The 19,918-nt window shown below is 40.1% G+C and overlaps 2 protein-coding genes and 1 long non-coding RNA gene across 4 annotated transcripts in view; 2 read left to right on the top strand and 1 right to left on the bottom strand.

The window, feature by feature from the left end:
• The window catches only part of cttnbp2 (cortactin binding protein 2), a 97,478-nt gene extending 93,450 nt beyond the window's left edge, over positions 1 to 4,028 (top strand). The window contains exons 22-23 of the mRNA XM_085412992.1: positions 1,825 to 1,938; positions 2,557 to 4,028. Coding sequence (XP_085269118.1) covers positions 1,825 to 1,938; positions 2,557 to 2,910 — 468 coding nt within the window. The 3' untranslated portion in view covers positions 2,911 to 4,028. The remainder of the gene's footprint in view (positions 1 to 1,824; positions 1,939 to 2,556) is intronic.
• A 2,763-nt stretch (positions 4,029 to 6,791) lies between these two features.
• cftr (CF transmembrane conductance regulator) overlaps positions 6,792 to 19,918 on the bottom strand; it is a 47,743-nt gene continuing 34,616 nt past the window's right edge. Inside the window, exons 21-27 of the mRNA XM_085412991.1 lie at positions 17,296 to 17,396; positions 14,381 to 14,614; positions 12,687 to 12,842; positions 12,339 to 12,428; positions 11,822 to 11,994; positions 10,389 to 10,494; positions 6,792 to 9,994 (exon numbers count right to left, since the gene is read on the bottom strand). Of these exons, the coding sequence (XP_085269117.1) occupies positions 9,779 to 9,994; positions 10,389 to 10,494; positions 11,822 to 11,994; positions 12,339 to 12,428; positions 12,687 to 12,842; positions 14,381 to 14,614; positions 17,296 to 17,396 (1,076 nt within the window). The 3' untranslated portion in view covers positions 6,792 to 9,778. The remainder of the gene's footprint in view (positions 9,995 to 10,388; positions 10,495 to 11,821; positions 11,995 to 12,338; positions 12,429 to 12,686; positions 12,843 to 14,380; positions 14,615 to 17,295; positions 17,397 to 19,918) is intronic.
• LOC146665373 (uncharacterized) lies at positions 17,523 to 19,896 on the top strand. 2 transcript variants are annotated; one of them, XR_014912386.1, is made up of 3 exons: positions 17,523 to 19,120; positions 19,211 to 19,417; positions 19,497 to 19,896. It is a non-coding gene; the product is annotated as an uncharacterized LOC146665373 (long non-coding RNA). The 2 variants fall into 2 exon arrangements; XR_014912385.1 differs by having other exon boundaries at positions 17,523 to 19,137.

The following is a 19,918-nucleotide window of genomic DNA, read 5'->3' as shown; positions in this document are numbered from 1 at the left end:
AAACCCTACATACTAACAGGTAAGTATGCACTAATATATAATATATGTATTAGTGCTCTCAAACAATTACAATTTTAAATCAGATTCATCACAGGGTTACTGTGGATTAATTTTGATTAATCACAATTAAATATCATTCATTTTTATTCTATATTGATCACATTTCATTTTGCATGAGCAAACAGACTTGAGAAAAAGGGAAAATATACGGACTTAACATGTTTATTGAACATCTTGAACATTCGTGTTAACAAAAAGAACTGTGTAAACATTTATCCACTCTCACTCTTCGTGAGGCACTTCAAGTCCTTGAAACGTGGAGCCAAAGCTATGTAAAGCGCCTGTTCTCAACGATATTAATAGGTCTGCAGTTTGTTGCAGTCCACTTGGCAGTTGTGTCGGTCAATATTTGCGTGGTAGACTTACTGAGTCCCCGATGCTCCGTGAGTGGTTTGTCGCAAGCTGGGTAACCCGTTAGCTAAAGTCCTAGCAGCATACCCGACTAACGTATGCTTCGCGTCGATGTGATATTTTTTTTAATACTCAAATTTCCCATCGAGAGGTGATAAACGCCAATGTGCGTTTATCATCTTCCATATTGAGTTGATTGGTTCAGCTGCCCGTCACTACCAGATCAGCTGCCCATTTGCGAAGGTAACTCTACTTGGACAAACTACCTGAAATGCGTTGACAGAAACATTTCAGGGATTTTGAGTCATTCTGCAATTTTTGACATTAATTGCGTTAAAATTTTTGATCGCGTTGACCGTGATGGCGGATTAATGTGCGTTAACACGTTCATTTCGACAGCACTAATAATTTTATATAAATACTGCATGTGAAATGTTGTCAACTACTGACTTTTGACCCAGGAAGGTTTTAAAAACTTGAAATGTACTTCCCACCATTTCAGTAAGAACCTAAAGTTCACTGCACTGACATATAGATCGCTGCTGAGTGACCAGACTGGTATTTAATGCTAAAAATGATCTGGATAAACTAAAATCATTTTAAATATAAGGACTGTTTTGAATTTTGGGGTGAACATGTTTTTTTTCAGTGAGTTACTGCTTGAAGTGTGGAACTCATGGACATCAGATACTGTGTTTCCTGCCTAGAAACACTCTGCCAGGCCTTTCCTGTCGCTGCCTTCAGTTGTTGCTTGTTTCTGATCTCTGTGCTTTCACTTGTGTCTGCAGTAACAATGCAAAGCATGTTCTGTTGGTTTGAGATCAGCCATTGAAGAAGATCATATTTTTGCAGCTTATAAAACTTTTGGGTTGCTTTTGCTGTATGATTTGGGTCATTATCCATTTCCACAGTGAAGCACTCTCTGATCAGTATTGCAGCATTTGGCTGAATGTTAGCAGAGAGTAATTGCCCTGAACACTAAAGAAATCCTCCTGCTACTTCTGTGAGCACTCACATCATTACACATTAGTGGTCCAATTCCACTGGCAAGCATACAAATTTCCCCCTCATGCTGGACAGATACTGTGGTATTCTTTGGATTATGAACTGTTGTTTTTTTTTTCTTCTCCATACTTTTCTCTTCTTCCCATCATTTCTTTTGCTAGCTTTCTGATAAGTTTATTGTGGTTTTGCAGCATAATGATAACCTCATGAAACTTCTCATGAAACCATACCAATCATACGTCATATGTAATTTGGCCTCACCTGACCATAAAACTGCTGGTCAGCAGGTGTCCAGCGACTTTTGAGCCTATGAAAATGGCTGTGTAGAAAAGTAGGGGGGAAAAGTCAAAACTTACACTCCTCCAGGTATGAGCTGCTGCTTGAAATACTCTTCTCTATCTCTTACAGATCTCTCACACCAAAGATGACATGATCCTGTTCTCCAGCTTGCCCAGAGAAGCAGTGCTCCCACGAAAGGCTGAGCAAGAAACCGCAGTCCAGCAACGACCACAGATGGAAAGAGTAAGAGGCAAAGGCGATTAGCAGCTTAACACTGTGATAAATAATAGTTATAGTAAATAGCATCAGAAAGCAATGAATACATTAGCCTGTGAGTCAAACGCTAGTGGTGGTTTGATATTTAACGAGACCTGTTCCAGTTAATTTCCAACTCTCTAGTTTTGTTCTTTCACTCAACTAAAGCAACATTGCACAATTAACAGTTGTAATTAATCCTTTATTTATCTTATAATGGGCCTTGGTGGAGCCTTGTGCTGATCCGCTCACTGAAACATTTAGCTCCTCTCCTTTTAAACCATCACTATAACTTTTGGCCCTCCACTGATTCTAAACGGTCTTGCAGCAGGTGCAAACCACACTTTTTGATGGAAAACAGAGGAAGAGTAGAAAGCAATGTCTGAATGTAGCTGTGCAGAGCAGTCTGAATCCTGAGCTTTTGGCTTACTCTTGCTGCTAATCCGTCTACTACACCACAAACAGGTTACTTATAACTAGAAGTAGTAAGAAGCAGTAACTTGATTACGTTTCACATCTCCTCTGTAATTTCATGCATTATTGCCCCCACCAGTTTTGTCCACTGACATGAAAACGTTAAAGCGTGCTCAATCTTTGATCCCGCAGACCGTCAGTCAGTCCAGCCGCAGCTCCAACCAGGTGTCTGTCCAGAGCAGCGATCGACGATCGGGCCCACGTGTCAAATCACAGCTCCCCATCGCCAGCAGCCGAGGGCAGCACACCCGCGTCTCTGCGGCCACCCCAAGCAGCAGCAATAACAATAATGGCAGCAACAGCCCCAGCCGAATCCAGACGCCCCACAGCCGCAGCAGAACTACAAACAGCAGCACCAACAGCAGAACAAAGCAGGCTCCATCCAGCAGCAGCAGCAACAACAACTACTACAGCAACATTGACAACAACAACCAATCACATGAGGAGATCTGGATTCTCCACAGAGACCTGCATGAAAACAAATAGACATTTTCTCCCTCCTCCTCCCCACGATTCTTCCTGTCATGATGTAAAGACTAAGTACCTGACAACCTTTGACTCTTAGTATTTGTACTTGTTACTAGTACTTGTTACACTGTAATACAGTTGTGTACTTGGGGACCATAGTTTCATTCTATTACAGTATTTGAATTATGTGATTGCTTGGGGTTAAAGAAAAGTGGCTTCTCGTGTGTGGGAAACAACACAAGGTAATGCAGCAGGTTGTTTTACTGTTGCCTTAATTCCAGTGCATCAACCTGCAGCAAGTACGTGACAGTATTCAGAGACGGGTTAAGAACTGACTCACCTATAGTATTTAACCTGCCTCAAAACAGCCCTGGCACAGTATTCTTGTGTACTTAAAGTGAAATGCTGTACTTCTGAAGCCACTGAGTGTTTTTGGATCAAAGAAGGAAAAAGCAGGTTTTTTCTCTTTCTTTTGTTTTTGTTTTTGATTTTTTTTTTTTTTTTGCTTTCTTTTGGGTATTAAGTATTTTGAAATATTCACGTGTTTTATCTTTAAATAGTTGCAAGGTTGGTTAAAATACTGTTGAAATTAATCAGGGTTTTACCAAATATTTGTACATAAGAATTAGTAAGTCTAAATGCTCTATAGATCGGTGTATGTGGTATGTGGATGCTTGTACAGTGATATAAATCTTAAAGCAAAACAGCTGAGAAAAACAGGCTACTTGTATATAGTGTTTGTAAATTGAGTTTTGGTTCTGAGCCCTTCACTTGTTTCATAGTGAAGGTGGTTGTGGCAATAAGTAATAGAACTGTAGAAATACAGGATGTCCTCTGTCAATTGTAAGCCATAATAAATATTTTCAAAGCTCATCAGTTACCCTGACTCGTGTTCAGCTGATCCCCAACTCTGTAATTCACTTTTTATTCACGCTTCCCATTATTACTGTGTGTGTTTTTATTTTTAAGGACATGTTTTATCGGAAGCGTTTATGTACATATATATAAATATATCTATACATATGTACAGGAGAGATTTTAGGCAACATATGATTTTGATCTGTACGATAGCTGTTTGAAGTTTAAAGAATTGTCTTTTTTGTCAAGCACAAGAATTAAACACAGCACTGTCAAAACCCCCGTCAGCCTTTCTCGTTTTTTATTTGTTTTTGCTTTTTCTTGTTATTGTTTTGTTTGTTTTTTTATCTGCATTTTTTAAAACTGGCACACTGAGTCAAAAGACTTAAGAGTTGACCAACCATGTCATAAAATATGGTGAATTGTATCAAGTATCAAGTGTTTTTAAAAAAATTTATATTATTCTGAATATTTAATATTTTAACACCTCTCCTGACTATTAATTATTTATTTATTTATGTTTATTTATTACACTGTCCTTATAGTTGTTGGGCTATTTACAAGATGATGAGTAGTAGTAGATGTTTGAAAACTACTACTATATATTATACTATATTCACGAAGTCACATTTAGTGAGACTTCTGTATGGTTTATAGTTTTTAAATCTTCTGTGTATGTTTGTAAATCTGGGTTATCCAGAAAACATTAGCTTCACATAGTTTCAAAACAAAGATGACTCATTCAGAAGTTGGAAAACAGGAGCTGTATCCATCTTTTAAATGGTCCATTGTTAATACCAGGACACTTCAGCTTTAGTCAATAAATCAGCAATATAATGCGAAATTTTCGGACATGTCTCAAGACTGAAAGTTCTTTATTGCCGTTGTAAAAAAAGAAAGTATACAGTTTATCAGAATCATGGTCTGAAGACTTTGTTGTGCCATGAGGAGCACTGTAAACTCAGTAATCTCTATGACAACCTGGCGTCCACACGAGCAGAGGGAAGAGAGAGGCCTCGGACGGAGCTTCCACAACCAAAGGGGCAGGAGCAGAACCAGAGGCAGTGGGTAGCCAAGGCCGCCCAGCCAAGGGGCAACAATAATAATAATAATATACAGTGGCTTGCAAAAGTATTCGGCCCCCTTGAACTTTTTCACATTGCAGCCACAAACATGAATCAATTTTATTGGAATTCCATGTGAAAGACCAACACAAAGTGGTGTACACATGAGAAGTGGAATGAAACTCATACATGATTCCAAACATTTATTTTTTTTTACAAATAAATAACTGCAAAGTGGGGTGTGCGTAATTATTCAGCCCCCTTTGGTCTGAGTGCAGTCAGTTGTCCATAGACATTGCCTGATGAGTGCTAATGACTAAACAGAGTGCACCTGTGTGTGATCTAATGTCAGTACAAATACAGCTGCTCTGTGACGGCCTCAGAGGTTGTCTAAGAGAATGTTGGGAGCAACAACACCATGAAGTCCAAAGAACACACCAGACAGGTCAGGGATAAAGTTATTGAGAAATTTAAAGCAGGCTTAGGCTACAGAAAGATTTCCCAAGCCTTGAACATCCCACGGAGCACTGTTCAAGCGATCATTCAGAAATGGAAGGAGTATGGCACAACTGTAAACCTACCAAGACAAGGCCGTCCAGGTAAACTCACAGGCCGAACAAGGAGAGCGCTGATCAGAAATGCAGCCAAGAGGCCCATGGTGACTCTGAACGAGCTGCAGAGATCTACAGCTCAGGTGGGGGAATCTGTCCATAGGACAACTATTAGTCGTGCACTGCACAAAGTTGGCCTTTATGGAAGAGTGGCAAGAAGAAAGCCATTGTTAACAGAAAACCATAAGAAGTCCCGTTTGCAGTTTGCCACAAGCCATGTGGGGGACACAGCAAACATGTGGAAGAAGGTGCTCTGGTCAGATGAGACCAAAATGCAAAACGTTATGTGTGGCGGAAAACTAACACTGCACATCCCTCTGAACACACCATCCCCACTGTCAAATATGGTGGTGGCAGCATCATGCTCTGGGGGTGCTTCTCTTCAGCAGGGACAGGGAAGCTGGTCAGAGTTGATGGGAAGATGGATGGAGCCAAATACAGGGCAGTATTGGAAGAAAACCTCCTGGAGTCTGCAAAAGACTTGAGACTGGGGCGGAGGTTCACCTTCCAGCAGGACAACGACCCTAAACATAAAGCCAGGGCAACAATGGAATGGTTTAAAACAAAACATATCCATGTGTTAGAATGGCCCAGTCAAAGTCCAGATCTAAATCCAATCGAGAATCTGTGGCAAAATCTGAAAACTGCTGTTCACAAACGCTGTCCATCTAATCTGACTGAGCTGGAGCTGTTTGCAAAGAAGAATGGGCAAAGATTTCAGTCTCTGTGCAAAGCTGGTAGAGACAAACCCTAAAAGACTGGCAGCTGTAATTGCAGCAAAAGGTGGTTCTACAAAGTATTGACTCTGGGGGCTGAATAATTACGCACACCCCACTTTTCAGTTATTTATTTGTAAAAAATGTTTGGAATCATGTATGATTTTCGTTCCACTTCTCACGTGTGCACCACTTTGTGTTGGTCTTTCACGTGGAATTCCAATAAAATTGATTCATGATAATATTTGACTAATCAGATTAAAATGTCAGGGATGTAACATTAACTAAGAACTGGGTTAGAGGAAGGGCTATGTTCATATTTAACATAGCTACATGTCAAATAATACTATTAAAATAATGAGTTAAGGATATGCACCAATTAAAAGAATGTGAACGGGAGAAGGAGGCAAGGTCCACTGAACTGTGAATTACACAGAGCCACCATAGTAAGGTCTAAGCATTGAAAATGACCCATAGCTCGTTTCCTTTAAATTATATGGGTGTAATGATTGGATATATATACAGCTTTACATTTGGTGTTTTTTTTAAAGGATGTAATGAATATGTCAGTCACTATAAGATCCAAAAATGAAAATGTTTTCCATACAAACATCTGAGAAAAAGAACACGACCACATCTGAATTCTCAAAATCTTTAGTTTTACTGGAAATATAGTTGATTGACAAATACATTTATACATTTCTGGACATCTCTGCCCATTTCCTATGAGTAAGAAACAGTTTTGTTCTTAATTTACAATGTTAAAAAAAATGTCAGTTAACATATTGAGGCATTTCTTCAAGGTACCTTCATTTACTGCAGCGGTGCTTTACAAAATTATAATTCAAAATACAATGAATGTTAGAAAAGTCTAGAGCGAAGAACTGAGAAATCGTGAGAATTGATAAACAAAGAAAACCAACATGCTTTGCAATTGTACAGCAGTAGCTCTTAAAAAGTTTCTCTCACATTTCTTTTTATTTTTTTTTATTTTTTTTACTTTGGACAAATTACCAGCTTCTCTCCATAAATCATAAAACAATAGCGGCTGAGAAATTAAAGATAATTGTTTTCAAATGTCATTATTCTACTTTTCATTGAGGATTTGACATGAAAGTGCAGATTTTTTAATTGTGTGACTGTTTCCGTGCTGTGAAAGCTGGTGAGTACCTCAGGGTGTCTCTAAAGTGCATACGCATAGAAAAATAAGGGTATCAGAGTCATCACAAACTATTAGCGTCAGCCAACAGCGTCACTGTTTTGTGGACATCAGTTAAGTTACTTAAGGGTCAGACTGACTGACTATAGACAGAAGGAATTTGGGACTATTTGCTTTATTTAAAAGAAAAATCCAAAAAGACACACAAAGCCACTGCAGAAGTCTCATTTAATGAGCTGCTGTTATTGCTCTTGATCTCCTAGTTTGGCACATACAGCCACAATAAATAAAAAGTAAAAGCCAACGAGCACGTCATTAAAATCAATCCTTTGCACCAGACACCTTGACATTTTTCCAGACTTGTGCGTCTTGAGCCGTTCCTAGGCAGGTTTTACAGTGTGATAGGATGCTTTGTCTTTCTTGGGGAGGCTATGAGGTGGCCTGGAGGCTTCAGCCCAGCACCAACATGCTGGTCGAGGATACATCAGTATGCCTTTGGAGTGCCTGTGTGAGTGCTGCTAAATCTCAGAGCAGTTCTAACAGCAGCTTCACCACATAAATGAGGAACTTATAATGAATTATAATATGGTTATAATTTGATTCTTCAAAACTATTGAATAACATTTGCTAATATCAACAGTTACGTTCAATTTGACTTGTTCAAATTATTCCAGTCTGGTGTGGAGTGTATTGTCTCACTCTTGCTAACTGCTTGGCTATCGGGATGCCTGCTATACAAGTAAAAATATAAATAGTGGGATTTGAATGGCTGCCTTTGGGGACTGTGTAGGGTGTGCATGAAGACTCCTGCTTGATACTGATACATTTTGGTAAAACAGAAGAACATCTGTTCTTGTGATTGTTCTTATTTTTTAACGGTTCCATATGCCAAGAATAGAGAACAAAGTATGTGGCCTTGTTGTTTTCCTGTTTGCTCACAATGCTCAGTTACATGCTCCACACTCATTCAAAATGCATCTAAAAAGTCAGGCTTCTACAGTGGCTGTTATTAGACGTTCAGTCTGAGGTGCTCCAGTGAAAATGAGCTGGCTGTTAGCCAAAATGCTTTTCAAAAAAAAACAAACAAAAAACTGCAACTGAAACCAATAAAAATCCTGTTTAAACAACAAATCATGCAAAAAGACAAGTATGGATTTCTTTCCCTTTTTTCAAAGCAAGTGCAGAAGAGCACATCTGTGAGAACCATCTGAACTCAATGAGCTCATGTACTGTTTGTTCATCACTGAAACCTGCCGGAGCTCTTTAATGAGCTAAATAACAGTGTCCACTTAGTCAGACTGAACCTGGACTCTGGTGCATGCTATGATGTGCTTTGTTTACATGTCAGCTCTTTGTAAGTCATACGATTCTTCCTCTATTTAGCTGGTCCCTTTCCATACTCTTCTTTATCTTCCATGCAGTGTGCTTGTGAAGCCTTTCATTCACACACGCACGCACGCACACACACACACACACACACACACACACACACACACACACACACACACACACACACACACACACACACACACACACACACTGATTTTCCTTTAATTTAGTGGCAGAATTCACCATTGCACACATTTTCTTTAAAAAAAACAAACAAAAAAATAATACTCCTAAACTTGCATTTGTGTTATTCTAATGTTTGAGACACCTGCAATTAGAAGTTTTGCATCTGTACTCTCATCCTTCATATTTTGCACTGTGCACACTCAGTCATGTTCAGGCAACTTTTAAACATGCCTATTCTGAGGTGGGAGCGACACAGTGGTACAGTGGTTAACACATCACCTCACCTTCTTGCTGGCTTCTCTTTTTGTGTTGAGCATGTTCTTTGGGTTCCTCAGCATCTTCCAGTTCTTTCCCACAGTCCAAAGACATTCGTGTTAGGTTAGCTCATGACTTTACTGGTTTTAGATGTGAGTGTGTGGTTCACTGTCTCTGTGTTAGCCTTGTGATGGAGTAATAACTTGTCCAGAGTGGCAGGTTTTACTCTGCTTTGTGATACAGCACTTTGTGACTGCTTCTTTGTGAAAAGCTCTCTGTAATAAACTTTACTTACTTATTATTGCTTATCCTGCCTTTTGCCCTATGTTGGGATCGGCTCCAGTCACACCTTTGGTAAAAGGTTAATAAAATAGTAGGTAGCTGGACTGTTTAAGTAATTTAGGACATAGCTCTTTTTTTAATGTGTGCAAAGCTTCATAATCCTGGTTTTACTTTGTGACAGTGAAGTGGATCTCAGCAGCTATGTTTGGCTATGAAAAATGTGGCTTCAATTTCTGTAAGACACAATTCACTATTCTCCTAAGAGTGGGTAAAATAATATGCCTGAGTTGTCCAAACTGATTCAGATTCTGTCATTATGGCCTCGTCAATCTTGCTTCAGAAATTAACCCCAAATCATTGGTCTTCAAACAGCTGTTTGTTTGTCCCTGCAGGTGTGTATGCGCATGTGTGTTTGCAGCTGGCCAGTTAGAGTCTCGTGTCATGGACTTCATCTTCTGCTTCCTCTGGCAGTGAGGAGATCTTGGCGGTCTGTGGCGTCGGCCTCTTGTTGGAGTTAAGGCGGTGAAGCGTTGGGAAGAGGCGGAGCCGATCGGCTGTGCTCATGGCCTGTTTGAGGTGACTCTTCTCATTCATGAGCTTCTGAATGGAGTCGTATGTTTTCATGGAGCTGCCTTCAATCATCTGAACAGGAGGGAGAGAGGAAGGAGAGGCAGCTTCATTTTGTTGTTCATCAAAATGTTCTTTTTTTTCTGTAAAATATGCCAACTCACCAGAAATGTAAAAACAAATTGCCGCATTTATATATATTTGTTTTATTTTGAAAACTCACGTATGGAAAAAGTAGTTTATGTGCAGGGTTATTATTCTGCAGATAATAATTCTTGTCCCCTGTAAGGAAGTTTTGACCTTCCCATTAAGGCAACACGATTTGTTAGCATTGCAAACAACCCAGCACTTTCAAGACCCGCAGCATGAGGGAGTGTTGATAGATGATCTTACAGTGCTCTACTCGAGTTTCATAAACTTCGACAAACGTATGAGAGCAACTCAGAAATAAACTTAGACCAGAACTTACCAGGAATGACTGACAGTCCGTCAGTGGATCCACCCTGTGTTCTGACATGATGACGGTGCAGCCTGAAAACGCCTGTTTCAGTGTCTTCCTCAGGACCTTCAGTGTTCTGTTCACACACACACACACACACACACACACACACACACACACACACACACACACACACACACACACACACACACACACACACACATTACTGTTATCAAAGGCTTTTCCTTCACTGCTATTGCATTAGTTTAACCTCAGGCAAATTCTGCAGAGCATTAAGCTAGACGGTTTATTATAAGCTTCATTTACTACCATGACCCCCCCTTCTCCACCATCCTGCACATATGGTTACACACACACCACACATACATTAGGCTTAAATTACTGTAAGCAATCTGGATTGTCACCATATGCAGTGACAGGAACACCACACATGCTGGATTTGCATGACTGTCGTTGCAATGTGACTTCACCTTACTGCTTGGCTTTAACAGGGAGAACGCCACAAACAATATACAAACTCTTTCAGGAGGCAGCTGTGTTTAAGCATGTGTTAGCAAAGGAACTTCATAGACAAAACATTTTTTATTCACTTCTAATGAAAGCTACTTGTCGCCGCTCCTTTGTCACATGGGGTCATACCTTTGGGCAATACCTTTGAGCTAACTTTAGCTATTTCATTTTTTTTTTTATTGTTGTGATTTTGATATGTTTGTCTGGAACAGGTCTCTCTTGTAAATCAGACACTGAGTCTCAATGGGACTATTTGTTTAAGCGGAATAAAGAAAATCCAGCCATGAGCTTGTAATGCTATTTTTTCCTTGGATTCTACTGAAGTAGCCTTGAATCAGTCACAGTTCTTCTGGGTCTTTGTGTAGCTACTCAGTTCATCGACTGACTGAAACAAGCCTCCTTCACCTCCTTCTCCTTTAAGCCAACTTTCTTCTGATTGGTGGCCCCTAACAAATAAAAAGTCTGAATAGCAGACTGGGTGGGTCATATTAAAGATATACCTTATGATTCAAATCATACAGATCTAAAAGTAGAAAAAATGCCCAAAATTCGGCATATAGAGCAGTCTGAAGCAAGAGCTTTTAGATCCAAGGGATTACTTGCATAGAGACTGATCTCATTGTTTAAATCATTGTGGACGGTTATCGCTCAGGTCATCTACCAATCAGAAGGTTAACTGTTAACTTAATCGCTTTGTGTTTGCAGCAGTTAGGAAACCCTGCACATACATAAAAGTGCTGTGTGACGGGATGAATGAGACTTGCAGTAGAAAGCACATTGAGTGCTCAATTGAGTAGAAAGGTATTATAAAAGTACCGCTGTAGTGACCATTTAACAGCACATGTAAGCCCCATATACTGGTCTAGTGATATTTTTAAATCAAATGTGATTTATATATGTTGATTATTGAGTAGACAGTGTTTAATACTCACATAGGGTCAAGGTAGGCAGATGGCTCATCCAGCAGCAGGATACGGGCTCTACTGAGGATGGAACGGGCAAGACAAACCAGCTGTTTGTGTCCATTGCACAGCACGCTGCCTCCATACTCCAGCTGAAAGTCTAGCTTGTCTGGGAACTGCTCAATCACAGACTTCAGACCCACCTGAGGGCACACAAGACAGAGTTTACTTTTACTGAAAGTCCGAAGTTCCATATTATCTTTACCTCATTTTTAGCATTTTAAAATATTAGTGTAAACTTCATGACATCAATGTTGAAATGGTGGTAAAACTGCATGGCAGTAATTTTACCAACATCACTGTCCTATGCAGACAGTACAATAATTCCATATTTATTCCTAGCATGAGGGGAAAGCTCAAAGAGGGCATGTAAGATTGTGTCTAACTCCAAAACATGAGCTTTATTATCTCTAATTGAATCAAAACAAGGCTGCTTTATCAATCATAACTAAATTACGAAACAAAGAAAACACCGCCTCCTCCTCACCTCCTCAGCCACCTTCCACAGTTCTGTGTCGCTGTAATTTCCATGTGGGTCCAGGTTCATCCGGAAAGTTCCAGTCAGGATAAAGACTTTCTGTTCAAGAAAGACCAGAGACTTAAACAGTTAACTCTCAATAGACTGGATTAAAAAGATATCTTGTAACATCCAAGAATAATGACTTAAGTTTCAAAACATTAAGTCATTTTCCTTGTAAAACAGAGAGGGGGCCTAGCAAAAAACAGTTTGGGAACCACTGGCTTAGACCGTTTTTAGACCCAGATAAGCAGTAGATGCTGGGGTAACTGTCTGAAACTGCATCAAATATCAGAAGTTAATCACTCATAGATATACCTGTGGCACCACACCGAAGGCCTTCCTCCATGTTTGCAATGAGACAGAGTTCCAGGAAACACCATCGATAGAAATGTCTCCTTCTGTGGAGGTGAGACGCAGCAGAGCAGACAGCAGGGTGCTCTTCCCTGAACCTGTTCGACCCAGCAGACCAACCTGCACACAGTCATAACATTTTCATGGTAAATGCTCATATCCAGCTTTTTCTGTTATGTAATACAATTAATGAACCCGTTCAACATGCCCTCATGTTGAACGGGTTCATTGACCTTGTGTCTGAATGCTCATCCTTTTTATTGTAATATAGATGACAGCACTTTTTCATTTGCATGGCTACTGTGTCAGTTTACTTGTGCCCTGCAATAAGACATATAAGCATTTACCGTTTCTCTTTAGTTTAGCTGGCGTCGTACTAACATCAGTTTCTTCAGAAGCACCACTAAAAGCTGTTCGCACCTTACAAAAAGGGATCTATTGTTGTTACTTGAATTTTTGTTATCCTTCTCTCCATTACTCCATTTAATTGAAATTTTAATTTGAAATAGTTAATAATAATTTGAAACACTAAAATAGCTCCCTCCATCTATGAGCTACACAAAAGGGCTGATGTTTCTTTTGATGGAGCTGTTTTTAAATCTTTGGAGGGGAAGAGTTTGTGGTCTAGATGGTCTAAAAGTCCTCTCTTCTTTCTTCCTTGTGCAGCAACAATTAGCACATTTGTCGCGAAGCTATTGAGCGTCTAATGGCACGAAACCATAGTGCAGATATTTACTGTGCTCTGATTCATTATGACAAAGTCATACTGACTATAATTACTGCCAAAACCAATGGTGGAGAGCAGAGGTGCGAGTGGTCAGATATTGCATGTCTTCTCTTTTCTACAGAAAGCTAATTCAAAATCATAAGCCACTTTAATTTTAAGCATGTGTCATAATGCCATCATGCCGTGATGTCATGACCGACACTCACTCAGGGCCGTGCTTACTTAGTCATTAGTAGATTGTTATGTCTGTGTTATTGTTTGGCCAGGTTCAAGCCTTATTGTAGCTCTAGAGAGAAATAACATTTTGCTCATTTGAAAATGAATAAATGAGCACAAAAATTTGATTCCCTGCCCAGATTCTTCTAATTTGCAACTTGAAGCTATACGCACAGTTCTTGGCCACTTAGGGAGGAAAGGAAAAAGCTATAAACAGAACTGTGATATTATCACTTTTTGTCAGTTTGTTAGCAAACAGTTGCCTATCTGTATGCACAGAGCAACACTTCCACTTGGAATAGTGTTTCCAGTTCAGTCCACATACACTTTTCTGAAGTCTGTTTTAATCTCTGTCTTAGCTCATAATTTTGTCTCCTGGTTTGGTTCAGAAAAATACTGAAAAGAGTTTAACAGAACTCCAACAAACCCATTTAGCATAGCAATTAGATTCAGTGTTAATATAAAAAAATGTTTGCACAACATTAGCTGAAAACAACAACCAGAAATGTGTTCACGTGTAACCATCCCTGTGACACATTCCTGTGGCTGGCTAGTATATTGTTCACAACCTTTCTGTGACCTAACTATGGCACTTGAATTGCTTTATCGCTTGGGGGGAATTATTCTTTTGTTTGGTAAACCTAATTAGGCAGAGGTACCATGCTTTCTCCTGCCAGGTTCCACAGGCAGTCTCTACCAATCACTAAGGACTTACGCTTTGTCCCCCCTCCACAGAGAAGGAGATATTGTTGAGGATGGCACGCCCAGCCTCTGTGTATTTCACTGTGAGGCCCCGGACGTCCAGCTGGCCACAGTTAGGCCAGCAGTCACGTGCATGGGGGTTGTCGATGACGATATCAAGGCCTCTGCCACCTCCTTTAGGTTTCCCCAACCGAGGATCTTCTGATGGTAGGTCGATGAATTTGAATACCCGATTCACTGAACGCATCTAAGAAGAAGAGAGATACAGAATTTTTCTTTCAATTTGTTTCAGTTGTTTTTATATAGCACCAAATCACAACAACAGTTACCTCATACTGCTTTATATTGTAAGGTAAAGACCGTACAATAATAGAGAAAACAGAGAAAACCCCAACAATCATATGAACCTCTATGAGCAAGCCCTCTGGCGACAGTGGGAAGGAAAAACTCCCTTTTAACAGGAAGAAACCTCCAGCAGAACCAGGCTCAGGGAGGGGCCATCTGTTACAATGGGTTGGGGTTTAGGGGAAGAAGACAGGGCAAAGACTTGCTGTAGAAGAGAGCCAGAGATTAATAATAACTAATGATTTATGGTGTGTAGTGAAAATAGTGAGAAGAGAGAGTTGAAAAAAATGTGAGTGAACAAGAGCATCACGAGAAGCCTGGCTACAGTGCTGAAGAGAAGCCAAGGGTTGTTCTTATTTCCTTCAATCAGTGATGAATAGTAAGATGTTGTAGCTTTGTGGAGAGCTTTTTTATAAAGCAGCAAAAAAAAAAATTCAAGGCTAAATGAAGATCTTCTAAATAGTGAGATGCCATTTTCCCTCCAGGCTATGAGTTATCTGCTTGCTCATGTTTGGGAGTTTTACCAGAGTCAAGTACTGATTTGAGGCTTTTTTTGTCAGAGGAGCCACAATATCCACAAAAAAGTCATACCTGATGAAGATAGAAAACGATTAACAAGAACATCAGTTCATGCAGCTGCTCTGCACTGTGTTTGCACATGGCATTGAAGAAGATAATACTGGAGGAATGATAGCCTTAAAATTAACAGCATTTTCTGAAAGACATCTACTGTGACGAAATGTATTCCCCAGTGCCGTGTAAGTCATTATTGTAATTGTAATGTTATTATTATATGAAATGACCAGACAAAAGAGGGTTTTGGTGAATACTTAAGTGTTCAGTTTCTTTGCCGTGTCAAAACAAGATCCAGCGTGTGATTAAAGTCATGGGTGGGTTCTTTTATATTTTGAGAGACACCAGTTGAGTCTAAAATTAGATTAAATATTCTGTTGATGTTTTCAATATCTACATGTTAAAATCACCCACAATAATGATTTTATCTGAACTGAACACCAAATCAGAAAAAGAGTCAAAAAAATCAGATTGTCTCTGAAGAACTCTATTGACAATAGATAACCATTGTCTGGTTACCTATTGTCCACCAGGTGGATAATAGATAAGTAATAAAAATGGCTTTTGAGTCTTTTGGAAGATTGCTGCCCCGCCCCCCTCATGTAAAAAGTAAAAAAAAAAAAAGAGGGATGCTTCCTTACATCCCATTTCCTTATCTTAGCTGTAGAGAAGTTGACATTCTACAGATAAACTTTTTTCTTAAAATGCAATGAAAATGTGCTTATCAGAAGTTACTTTAATGGCTATTTTAGTATCACTGAAAATATAATTCAGAGGCAGTCACACACACAAACACAATTCATACTGGACTGAACAGATCTAACTTATCCCAAACACAAATCTCTACCACCATATTGAGAGCCTGTGTCCATACTGAACAGAATGTCCTACACTGTGATAAGCTCTGTAAGATTCACTAACAACAATGTGGGAGAAAAAAAACTGATGGATGGGCACAAAGTTAAGTAAGTTAAGCAAATGAAAGTAAAGTACAGGCAGTTCAGCCTGCTCTTTCTCTCTTTGATCTTAAACCCTGCAGTATCCTTCAATATTGGTAAGCCATGCTAAGTCAACAAAGTGCTGTTACAGAGAACAAAAATGGCCATTGCCATCTTTAATCTGCTGCTGACTGCCTTTTTGATGGTGTAAACAAACTGACATATAGTATAAGGAGCCACAACTATTAACCACCATACCCATCTGAGATGTGCTTTTCCCTATTTGAGTATGAAGCATCTTGGGTGAGGAAAAACCCCACTTCACTAAGAATGCAGTGTCACCATCTAGTGTCTCACTAACCTACAAGCTGTGAATTTATTGGCCAATTGCTTTTATCTCAACAACGAGATCTAAACCTCTTACAAACAGTAGCTACAGGTCACCATTGACTGAAAGGCATCTTGTTGAAGAAAATGAGGCACAGTGTGTCTGAGCTGGAGAAGTTATATTTTGCAAAGGTGGGATTCAGTTCCCAAAGGGAAAAGTGCATAAAGCATGCTATTGTAACAGCAGTCATCGTTTTAGTACCAAAAGAATAGCAATAGTGCCCATGAGACATGTTATACTGTAAGACAAAGACCACGCAAAATGTAGATACTACAGAATTCTAACCTTCCAACAATGTATATTGAGCAAGAACTTGACAACAGTGAGGGAAATCTTCCTATTAACAGAAGTAAACCAGCTGGGATGAAGAGAAGTGGAAGAAGGAAAATACTAACATAGAGAAACATCCAAGTTTTTTTCCATAGGTGTGGTGAACCAGAAGTCAGTATAATAGTGAAATAGACTAACAGTAAAACCTTTGTTTGCAGGTTTATTTAACAAAACCTTCTTAGGTGTGTGCATCTGCCTGAATTCAACAACTTATAACTGGCCATTGACTGTTTGGTATATATTGACAATAGCTTTGTTTGTGTGTGTGTGTGTGTGTGTGTGTGTGTGTGTGTGTGTGTGTGTGTGTGTGTGTGTGTGTGTGTGTGTGTGTGTGTGTGTGTGTGCATGACATACCATCCCATCTACAGCGATGCTGGTGATGACAGCCCACTGGAAGATCCCACAGATAAGCATAGCCAGGGCCACAATAATGCCAATCTCTCCTGGTTTGTCCCCTGTACAAAAACACGCATGGGCACACACACACACACACACACACACACACACACACACACACACACACACACACACACACACACACACACACACACACACACGCATCAGTAGTGTCCAATCAAAACTGCTCTCTCTGATGTCAGACCCACATTCAGGTATTAGAGCGCTGCTACTGGGTCCATTGGAAACTAATGAGCTGTGTAATGACCCATTAATGTGCTCTCAATATAAACTGATCCTATGACGCAACAACCCATGGGTTTGTGTGTGTATACCTGCATTCCAATTCACCAAGAAAACACTTGCCTCCTTTTTGTACAAGACATTTTATCCTTGGGCATTTGAGCAGTTCTGATGACTTTTCACAGGCAAACTGTTCCCTTCTTATCATCATCTAACTCTACACACTGCAAACTACAGATAATACTGGGGTTTTGTCCTTGTTAGGCTCAGCAGGCGTATCAAAGTGCTTACTAACCAACATGTGGGAATTTTCAAAATGTTCTTGCAACACAATTCAATTTCTAATCATCATTTAATCACAATAATTATTCTCATATTCTGTAATGTCTCCATTGCAAACTGACTTTATGATCTCTTGTCATTTGGTTGTTCAAATGCACCAGCTCCTTTGATTATAATCATCTAAAGAAATCAACTGGCCACAATCTAATCACAAAAATATTCTCTAAAGCTTTGACATTTGTCACTGATGAAGTCAAAGTGTTTTGACACTGACTATCAGAAATGGAGAACAGGTTAATTGCCACTGTTTGTGGGCAGTCAGGTGCAAAAGATTCACTTTCATAGAGGAGATACCAAAAGAAAGACAGTCCTTTGACAACAGTGACGAGAACTGCAAAACTTCCCGGTAACTTCTGAAATGATGTTAACTGCAACTTGATTCTGGTGGTAGCCCTGCTGTGGAAAGCCGTGTGGATTTCCCAAAACACTGAAGAAGCTGCATCCATATTGTTGACTCAAGGTGAAACTACACCTCGTGTTTGATCTGAGTAGACCACAAAGGTTTAGACCAAATAAGTTCAACTTATTGTTATGGACTTATTATGAATGAAACTGAAATGTAATTTAGCATTCATTTAAATATTTTTTTCTGGCAGCTTTCAAACCAATTATTTCAAAAAAAATTAAATAACATAAATACAAATAAAAAAGCTGTCAGAAAAAATGGAAATGCTGCAACAAAAATATGAACCTTGACTGGACTTTAAGGTGTGAAAAAGCCAAAATATTTAAGATAAACTTTATGTATGTTGTACATCACCACAAACACAGCTTCACTAACAACACCCAAAGGCAACAAACAGCCAATCCCCTTTGAATGCAGTTCACTGACTTGCCACTTGAGGCTGGTTCCAAAAGCAGGTCAGTCCTGACAGATTCCCATGCTGAAACTCCCAAACTTTAGCCATAAAAATGCCTGCGTTTTCACACTAGTGCTGTTTTTCCCCTACTTAACAACTACTACTGGCAGGGATTTACTTTTATGTTTTTAAGTCTTACAATTTGGTGCACAGCTACCAGTTATCAGGCGCCTATTGTCATGGTCTACGGTGGGTGGCTGGAGTTTCCATTAGGCTCCTGAACTGACCTGGGATCCGCCCCTGGGCAGGGCCAACTCCAGCTCCTGCACACCTGGAGCCTATTGCAGGCTATCAAGCCAGAGGGATTTAAACCACACATCGATGTTCACTCACTGCCAGTTCGTCATCAACCCATGTTGGTAACAGGTCTTGTGTTTCAAGTTCTCGCTGTGATTCATCTTACTAACTAAGACTCTTTTGTGCTACAGTCGCTGTACCCACCCTGGCTCACTCCACCTCCGGACTCGGAATACCTAGTGATCATTTTGGAAATCCCTCTGTGCCTCACCTGCCTGCCCTCCTGCCATCACACTCCATCTGGAGCCCCGGATCTCAGGTCAGCCTTTCCACGCCACTCAGCCTCCCCTGGATCTTCATCATCCCCCTCTCAAACACTCCAGGTCCCTAACTGCAAAGTAAGAATTGCTGCTCTTATACTGGCCACTTCTGAGCTGCCTTCACTACCTGCCTAACTTCTATATCCTCTCCCCTCAGTGTGACTGTTCCCCACTCAGCTCCGTTCCACTTCTCAGGCCTCGTTCCCTCGCCCTAGCCACGTTCCCCTGGGCACGCCACACCAAGGCTCCACGTCTCGTCATTTTCTGTCTTTGCCACGTTTCCCTTTTTTTTGTTCCCCTTGCACTTAACCGTAATAAACTATTAAATCATCTACCGTCTCCGCTCTGGGTTTCTGCACCTGGGTCCTATTCAGTACCGGCCATCCGTCGCCGTGACACCTATGTCTTAGCTTTGCTCCTTCACAGTTTATAGATACAAATTGCTAACCAAGCTTGTTTGACTGTTATGTTGGCTCTGAACACTTTTGTCTAAATATTGACACTTCAAAATGTGGAGTCCATACACATTAGTTGAGGTCATGGTGGCTCTCTCTCTTTTATATAAAGTTTATTGTCCAT

The sequence above is a fragment of the Rhamphochromis longiceps genome, linkage group LG7 (assembly GCF_057381845.1).
Source record: "Rhamphochromis longiceps isolate RC_006_pf linkage group LG7, R_longiceps_female_GT1.1, whole genome shotgun sequence".
Classification (NCBI taxonomy): domain Eukaryota; kingdom Metazoa; phylum Chordata; class Actinopteri; order Cichliformes; family Cichlidae; genus Rhamphochromis; species Rhamphochromis longiceps.
This window is presented reverse-complemented; position numbering and strand designations above follow the sequence as displayed.